At 36.7% G+C, this 9430-nt stretch overlaps 1 protein-coding gene across 1 annotated transcript in view; it reads left to right on the top strand.

Annotated features, from left to right (window-relative positions):
• Nucleotides 1–9430, top strand: part of cpt1a2b (carnitine palmitoyltransferase 1A2b) — a 33058-nt gene that overhangs the window by 4123 nt on the left and 19505 nt on the right. The window contains exons 2-6 of the mRNA XM_007568263.2: nt 2682–2824; nt 5028–5167; nt 7074–7251; nt 7409–7510; nt 7944–8081. Of these exons, the coding sequence (XP_007568325.1) occupies nt 2684–2824; nt 5028–5167; nt 7074–7251; nt 7409–7510; nt 7944–8081 (699 nt within the window). The 5' untranslated portion in view covers nt 2682–2683. The remainder of the gene's footprint in view (nt 1–2681; nt 2825–5027; nt 5168–7073; nt 7252–7408; nt 7511–7943; nt 8082–9430) is intronic.

Genomic DNA, 9430 nt, shown 5'->3' with positions numbered 1-9430 from the left:
TTACACCATCAGTTCAATTAATTCAGTCCAAGTGATACATATGATGTTGTGAGCAGAATATCACGTATCATGTTGTATCATGGCATTAGTGTATCTCTAAAGCCTTTTTGCACACAAACACTACATTAAAACATTGCACCAAGTCTTCTCTAGTTTAGTTATTCTAGCCCAGAGGTGTAGAACATCCTATCTTGTTGTGGCCTTATAACAGAAGTCACACAGCTTCAAGTCTAGGAGAACAGACTGGATGTTAGATAGTTACACATGACCAGAGACAATAGGGACAATTATAGTTGTGCTTACAACAGAGGGGTTATGTATTGGTGTTAGCACTAGCATGCTAACTAACAGCAGTGGCTTTTCACATTCTGCTACAACAAACTTCAATGTAGTTTACTGGCAATTTATGTGGTCGACCAAGAAAAAGTACAAAATAACAATAGAAGAGAAGGAGTTACCCAAATTTTATGAGCTGGGATATCAGTTCTATGAGCTTTAGGAACTCATAGTTCATTTCAAACCCACAAGTAGATGGCTGTCAACCTCAACCTAATCCAAAGTTTGGGTTAAAACCAGGGATGCACCAACCCACTTTTTCACTTCCAATTCCGATACAGATATCTGAGGTTTAGTATCGACCGATCTGATACAGAAAAACAGTGCCGAATGGACTTGAAATTTTTTATTTATTTATTTTTTAAAAAATACAGCCATAAATGTACTTAATTACAAATGTATTTAATAACTCTGCATCAGTACAGCACACTTAAATTCACCAATAGCTTCACAATCTTGGTCACACATGTAAAAACAACACAACTTTAATTTGTTCAGTCACTGCAATTAGGAGTAGAACAGCCAATGTAAACTGAGAGTGATAAAACAGTAGGTTGACTAAGTTTGTCGAACATATAAAAACAAACTGTGGCATTCCTTCTTTCAAATGGTTCAGAAAGTGCAATTAGGAATTCTAAATGTAATGTAAAATACATAATAATAAAGCATGATGTTGCTCAGAGCACAAAGCATAGAATTAGACTGAATAGATCTACCCTTATGGATCAGACACATTGTCACAGAATTTTTTTCAATATTTGCACCGATACAGATATGAATAATGGATTGGTGCATCTCTAGTTAAATGTGATTGATTGAGCAGGTAAAAGACAGTGGATTAGCTTACCTCCAGATAACTGTAAAACACTTTAGTCAAGTGATGTTATTTTTTAATGTGCTACAGAAATAAACTTGACAGTGACATTGTGAAGCCTGAGGTAAGTTTGTGCTCATCTAAGAGAGGAAAATAACTCCCTACTCTAGTCTTCCTGAGGTCACTGTGCATCTCATTGCTCTAAAGGCTTAGCACTTATAAAATCTGCCAGACTGACCTTGTGCACTGTGCCCCTCCTGCATTCACGTACCCACAGTGCAGCGACTGTGATGCGTGGGAGACAGGTGGCAATCAGTCTCATTGCTACACAGGAAGAAGGAACAGACAATTCCTTCTTTCAGGTTATCATTGAGAAGTAGTGAAGAAAAACACCTGCATCACAAATATATCTGCTTCTGTTTATTTGGAACAACGTTGAAAAAGTCAGTCATTGTGTTTGTTCCACTTCACAACCACTTTGCATTTGTGTTGGTTTATCACAGGAAATCGCCGCCCCAAAAAACCCATTACTGTTTGTGGCTGTAATGTGACAAATTGTGAAACGTTAACGCAGTCTAAAGTTTTTACATTTTGATCTGATGCACAGTCAAATTAGCCCCACTACTGACCAAACACTTCAGGAATAATTTTCTAAATTTTCAGCGATTAATCATTTTTTAAAATAAACTGCATGAAATAACCAGAGTGAGCTAGCCGCAGAATACAATGTGCTGTTGGTGCTGCACATGTAAAAACAACATTCCTTCCATACTGAATAACTCGAGTGTTTTCACATTGATTTGCACACTGTGATGCCTTCTGGCTTTCAGAGAAGCTTTCTATCATGAGAGTAGAACTTTTTCAATTTATTTTCTGTGCTTATCAGCCAGTTCCTGAAACTAGGAGCAGGCATGTATTGTATCGTTGATCATTTATTGTGATAAATTCCTTAGTATAATACAAATTCTGATTTACTGTTGTCATGATAAATTCCTAATATTGTTTAACCCCCCGCCCCACAAACTGTCTATGTTGACGGAATTCTTAGTCTTACTATTTTCTCCGAAACGTATTTATCAATTAATTTGACAATATGACTAAATGTAATTACTCTGAGCAGTCTAGTGATACAAATTACACTTCTTTTTGTGACCTAAAGAGGTGTATTACAAATGGAAATGTTTCTCAAGAGCAATACTTGTCTTTGTGATGCCATGGTTGCTGTGTCACGCTGCAACTACCATACAATTACCAAAAGAAAGGCAATAAATACTTCTTATCGTCACTTGTATCGTTATCACGATATTACCAGAAAATATTGTGATAAAACTTGAAATCTATATCTATATGATAATTGCTGAGAAGGTGATACAAAGGGTACCTAATAATTTTTAGGTGTAGAACCATGAAAAATTATAATCATCCTAGCAACGTTTGCTAAGAAATCATTTTATTAAATGGATTAAGTGTTTACAGTCATATTTTGTATTAGAAGAGGTTCATATCACATTTATCTCCTTTCATGTGACAGCAATGGCGGAGGCTCATCAGGCAGTAGCGTTCCAGTTCACCATCACACCAGAAGGCATCGACCTGCAGCTGTCCTACCAGGCCCTGAACCAGATCTACCTGTCGGGGGTCCGGTCCTGGAAGAAGCGAGTCAGCCGCATGAAGGTCAGCATGGAGAGGGGATGGAGTTCATCTGTCACATCAGCTTCATTATGCCTCACATCGTTGTCCACATCATTCTTGTGAACCAAAATTCCTCCTGAATGCCTTTCATTAAATGTCTTTCAGTTTGGCATCAATGCCCCATTGGATAACTGGATGAACTAATTTTCCAGTTATCCAAGATGTTTGTTCACACATATATAAAAAAAGCAACACATTGTTCTTCATTTAAGGCAACATATCTGAAACACATGCCAGTGTTACAGCATATTAAGGTTTTAACGCTATACCATCAACACTATAAGCTACAATTTTTTCTCATGGTGTTGCTATGGTTTAAATTCATTTTAAAAGAATTGAAAGAAGCTGAAAACCCCTTTGTAGTGATGATGTTTTGACAAACTTTGACTATATACTTAGTTGAACCCACCAGTGGACATGCTTTGGATAGAGTTTACTGTGTTCTTTGCTAAACTCATGCTGAGAACATTAGTTTGAGGTTGTCTTTGTTCTGAACATCAGCCACTGTCCCCTTTTTGCTCTTCAATGAGAGAGAAATGACAGACAGACCCGCCTTCCAGGTCACATCCGCACATGCCCAGTTAATAATTGTCATCCTACTGTTGCCAACTTAAAGACTTTGTCGTTGTATTTAATAACTTTTCATACCAAAAAATCTTTAAAAGGCTTTTTCAGCCCAAAATCCTCAATCAGAACACATCAAATTGTCTCTAAAATTTTTTCACTTGCAGTTTTACTACATTGTTTTCCAACTATACATCCTGAAGTAGATCAAAGTGTTCGATTACTGTCTTTCCTTTTACAAAAGTCTTGACTTGCTTGCATAATGTTGAGTTAAAGTAATATATTACTTTAGATAAAACTTCAAACAGCTTTATTATGTTTCTGAGAGTTTAGAGCAACACAAGCCCTTTAACATGATGATGATACACAGAAAATATTGTGCGCTACTATCCTGGCGACTGGATTTACAAATATCTATATCAATTAGAAACTGACAGAGACAATACAAACCTGTGTAACTTATTGTCAGTCTGAACTCCATTAAGTTTTCATACCTCAGTAGGTAGAAATTCTCTTTTTGCTAAGACGTAATCACAACTTGCTACTACATGTGTGGGTGTGTCAAGTGTTGCGATGGTATGGTGAAATGTCGTTTATAACCAGGAAGAAAAAGAATCCAGAGGCTTCTAATAAATGGTGTCAGATTACAGTTATAATTATATACAAGCCACAAAAAGCAGGTGTTATGTACTTTGTTATGCAATAAATTTATTCTGACTAGTCTGTTGGAAAGTTGTTTTATAAGGTTCAATGGGTTTAGCTGCACTATAGTCTATAATCCATCGTTCAATGAAAACATGAATATCTCTTCAACTGCCACCACATACACACACACACACACCCCAGTTCAGGGTGTGGACTCGCCCAGAGAGTTGTATATGTTTGTTTTCTTCCTGCTACAATACCTTTTAAATGACACTCCTTTAACTCCTCCACATTTTGTCACATCACACTCACAAACTTCCAGGAGTTTTAATAGGATTTTATGTAATAAACAGACCCAAACAGTGCAGTAAAAGAAAATGTTTTGGAGTTTTCTACATTTTCTTTTCACAAATTAAAATCTAAATAGTGTAGCATGTAATTCTTTTCAACCTCCCTGAGTCGATTAAAACCATCTTTTGTTTCAGTTACAGCTGAAAGTCTTGTGGGCTAATGATTCTAACATTTTTGCCTGTCTAAAAATGTTTCTCCATTTTCTATCTGCAAAATAGCTCAGGTTCAGTCAGTTCTAAAGCATCAGTGAAAAACAAGAAACAAATGATTCATTTCTGATTATATTTTACTTTGGAAAGTTGAGTGAAATCACTTGGATTACTCATCTGTGAACTGATCTAAAAAAGAATGAGAAATATGAATTAGGAGAGTCAGTAAAAAAGTAATTATTTTTATTTATCACCCCACTTTTTATTTATCGTAAAAAAATAGTATTTCATAAAAAAATACTTGAAGATGGTTTACATATTACATTAACACTAAAAGCCACCAATCTGGAGGAAATCAAGTTTCCCAACAATCAATTTTAAATTAAGAAACTAATATTCATGTGCATTTGGTCAAAAAGCAAAGAAAAATACTGATTTTAAAATCATACTTTGTTTTTTTTCTTCTGCCGTTACAGAACAGAGTGATAAAGGGAGTGTATCCTGCTAGCCCATCGTCGTGGCTCTTTGTTGCCATAGGGATCCTGGCTACCATGTATATGCAGTCTGATCCCAGCATGGGGCTCATCGCAAAGATACAGCAGCATCTTCCTCTGAGGTAAACAGAACCGGGATGAGTTGTTTTTAAAAACCACCAACGAAGACATCAGAGAAAGGAAACAATATTAAGTGTTGAAAAATATACTAGATTATTAAAAAAAAAGTACTTGTGTTTTACATTTACAATCACATTTTAAGACAGAGATAAGTACGTTAAATACAAACCTTTTTTTTAAATGTTCTTATTTATTCAGGTAGGTATTTATTCAAACCTACCTGATCCTGTGTGAAAATATATTCAGTCTTTGTTTTAAATTTTTAAATGTGTTTGTTCTGAAACAAACCAAAACAGAATCCATTTGGAAGGAAGCAGCTACTTTTCCACTTTTTTTTTTTGCAAGTCACAATACGTTTCAAGACTTTCTGATTAAGTCCAGAGTCAAGTCTAAGTCCATTTTGCTTTTTTTTTATTTTTAACAATATTTTTGACCACCTATTAGAGGTGTGCCGATCGATCGGTCACCGATCATAATCAGGCCGATTTCCGTGAAAAAGTGCATGATCGGTGATCGGCGATCATTGGCTCTTGTTGCCGATACCGATCACCTGCTTCTCATTTCACAGCCTGCCTGTGCAGCTGGTCTCCTCTTTCCTTCACTCTGCGCAAATGCGCAGCAACAAATCCTAAGCGATGTGGAACTATGACGCACTGAGTGAATGGGGAAGTTTGGGTGTTGCGGCGGAAAATTAAAGCACGTCAAAATGCATCAACACAACGAATCTAATATGACATAAAAACAATGACATACTTGACGGAGATTGGCTACATCGAGGCTCACTGCAGTAAAAAAGACATACGGAGGATCAGATAGCAGGTAAAGCAGCGCACAGCTACAAACACTCACCCGGATTAGCATGACAGTCAGAAAGCTAAACAAATAACCCGCAAAATTATTTGTCTTCGTGCTGCGATATAAGACGCTGGTTCTGCTCTCGCTGTTGAACCGCTGCTACGCTACAGGTAGTAATATTTGACAGACGGAGCTTCGCTTCTGCTCCACCTGGTAGTGACTCTCACACCGAACCTGCTTAAAGCTGCAGCATCTAACTTAAAAAAATAAATTTTACCTATGTATTAAAACTTCCGCTGTCCTAACATGAGACAAATAATCTCTGAAAAAATAATCGATCTCCTCCCTGTTCTGCATAATTACTCCGCTCAGTCAGAAACAGCCACTCAGAGCTAGCAGTAATCAGCTAGCCGCCATGCTAACAGGAAGTTTTCATTCAGTAACTCTGGATTGTTTATTGTAATGGATCCTGTTTTTGCCTTTGAATGTTAAGTTTTATACTTGAACTTTTTGGCAGTGTTGAGCGGTTTTATGCCTTCATATGTTTTCAGTCTGTTAAAGATAGCACTACCAATAGCAGTACAATTTGCACAATGCCTGTTTTGTTTAGTTTTCTTCTTGGAAAAAGTTATTAAAAACAAGTTTTTGTCTAAATTAAGGTGAATTCATGGTTCCTTTTTCCACATAATGTTAACGGTAGGGTTTATGATAAAAAATAAATATATAATAATTATGTGATCGGTATCGGTGATCGGTATCGGTGATCGGCCCTCATGGGTGATCGGTATCGGTATCGGCAGGAAAAAACCTGATCGGCACATCTCTACCACCTATGTAATTTAGTCACAGAATAATAATTAATAATTTCTGGAATTTTAATATTTTTCCATGCATGTTTATTTTAACAACATATGATTCTAGAACATTGAAAGTCGATTGCTTCTTTTTACCAGTAGATGGAGCTATTGCTCTATCCTAGTCTTAGTTCTCCACAGACGCATTCTACCTGTAGATAAATATGTTTTCCCATTTTATTCGTCAGAATTAATTGAAGCTCGTGTTAATATTTGTAGTTCCCTTTGTGATGACGTTTGTTCCCGTCTTTCTGTGCAGTCTGCATGTTTCTCTGAGCAGTCAGGGTCAAACCATGGTGTCAGCTCTGGTCTTCAGCACCCTGCTGTGGCTCTCCCTCATCCTCGCCCTGCGCTTCTGCCTCAAACTGCTGCTCTCCTACCACTACTGGATGTTCGAGCAGCATGGGAGAGTCTCCAACACCACCAAAGTCTGGGTGGTAAGAGCCAGGCTGTTTTCTGTGCATACCAGTGATTGTTATTTATTACTAAGTCTGAGTGCATTTTCATTTAAAATCTGTTTTAAAAAACTGTTATCATTTGTTAACTTTCTGAAAGTGACACAAAGGTTGTTGTTTTTTTTTTTGTTCTTCTCAGACTCTGATGAGGTTATTTTCAAGAAAGAAGCCTTTGCTGTACAGCTATCAAACCTCCCTCCCTCATCTCCCCGTTCCTGGCATACAAGACACTCTGAGCAGGGTAATTCTTCTTCATCTGTTCTGTCTTCTTCTCTGATTAGTGCTCTCCTCTCAGTTTCTGTGAACAGCCATGTCTGTGTAAGTTTTGCATTTGTTACATTCTTCCCACTGTTGAGTCTTCATCAAGCTGCTTGTTTCCTACTGTTCTTTGACAAACCTTCACAGAACATCTGAATCACATTATAGTTACATATTAGGTAACTTCTGAAGGAAATCCACGTTTTCTATATGTTTGAATTTTTTTATATGTTTAAAATTTAGAAAAAAGTCTCATCACTTTCCTTTCACTTTTTGTTTCTGTACAACTAAAATTCTCAAGAAATACATTGAAACAGTTAAAAACTTGAAAAGGTTTAAGGGATAGATATATGTATAATAAAACAGCTGGATTGCTCGTCCTTGTTTCCCTATTGTCACTCCCCTTTTGTCTCTAGTATCTAGAGTCAGTGCGCCCTCTGCTGACGGATTCAGAGTTTCAGCAAATGACTAAGTTGGCCAATGAGTTTGAGTCGACCCTTGGACACCGACTGCAGCGCTACCTAAAACTCAAAGCTCTGTGGGCCACCAACTATGTAAGTAGATTCCATCACTGATTAAATATGAAAAATAAAGCTTAATGAACTTGTTTCATTTGCTGGCCGTTTCTCGCTCAGTTTTTTTCTATGTGTGACAGTTTGAGACATTTCTCACAATTAGGGTTGCCACCTTTAAGAAATCACAATAAGGGACGCCCACCATGGCGCGTCGTCCTACTCATGGGGCGGGACATCCGCTGCAGTGATAGACATTATTTTATGGCAGTGTTTTTTGTCTTTAAAAAGTAATCCATAGAGCAATCGTTCATGCATAGAGGTCGGTTAGAGTACCCTAAAACTGTACTCCAATCAGAGTAGTATATTTTAAATGTGTTGAATTAAGCAAGTGTAAAAAGTATTTGGTAAACCACTGAGTAACTGATCATAACACATGATTTAATATTCAAAATGTGTCCTCAGACAACTAAAAGTATAAAAGTTATGTGAACATTCTGATATTTTACAGAGTATTACCAAAATATTTATATAAACAAGAAGTTAGGTTTGGAGGCTGTTCTAGACCAGATTTACCACAGGGACCAGGTTAGTCAGTGTTTTTCATGGCAACACTTGAAAAAGAATTAAAAAAAAACAACAACAGAGCAATATTTCATCATCTGATATAATAAGTGAGCCAAAGACCCACTTGCATCTTCAGAGATTCAGGTTGCAGATCCCTGGCAGATGGAAGGTGTGATCCTATCTCCACACAAGCAGATAAAAGTGCAGCACTATAATTTTTAATTCATTGTTAAAGTAAAATTGTGAAGGTTAAAAAAAATCCACCACTGATTATTAACATAAGATATTTATTTAGTATAACTTCTTTGGTACCCTGTTGGCCCCCATTTAGAACTGCCCATTAATGCAGGTATGTGCATTAATGACCACTGAACAATGAATTCATAAAATATATCAACATTTCAAAATAAAACATACAGAAAGCCCTAACAAACCTTTTAAATAGGAAGTATTTTTGTATTTACTGTTAATCTAATGTATGATTTGTTCTTTAAATGATAATTTGTATTATTTTGACTGATATTATTATACATTAAATAAGCAAATAATCAAACCAATATAGTCGACTAAAAGCACAATAAGAAACTTAATCATAGCAAAACGTTACCACATCAGGGTCTGCTGTGATCCTCTACTGATCTATTCTGTGGTGCGCCACCATGGACACTTTCTTTTTAAATTGCCTGTGTTTATCCTCACTAACATTATTCAGCCTGGGATTGGCGTCTTCCTTCTCATGTCTGTATCTTTACGAGAGGTTTTGCTTCTAAGGACGGTGGAGAATCGGGTTGAGGATGTTTTAAAAAGAGGCCGGTCGATGGCAG

The sequence above is a fragment of the Poecilia formosa genome, unplaced genomic scaffold (genome assembly GCF_000485575.1).
Source record: "Poecilia formosa unplaced genomic scaffold, Poecilia_formosa-5.1.2 Scaffold220, whole genome shotgun sequence".
In the NCBI taxonomy this organism is placed as follows: domain Eukaryota; kingdom Metazoa; phylum Chordata; class Actinopteri; order Cyprinodontiformes; family Poeciliidae; genus Poecilia; species Poecilia formosa.
This window is presented reverse-complemented; position numbering and strand designations above follow the sequence as displayed.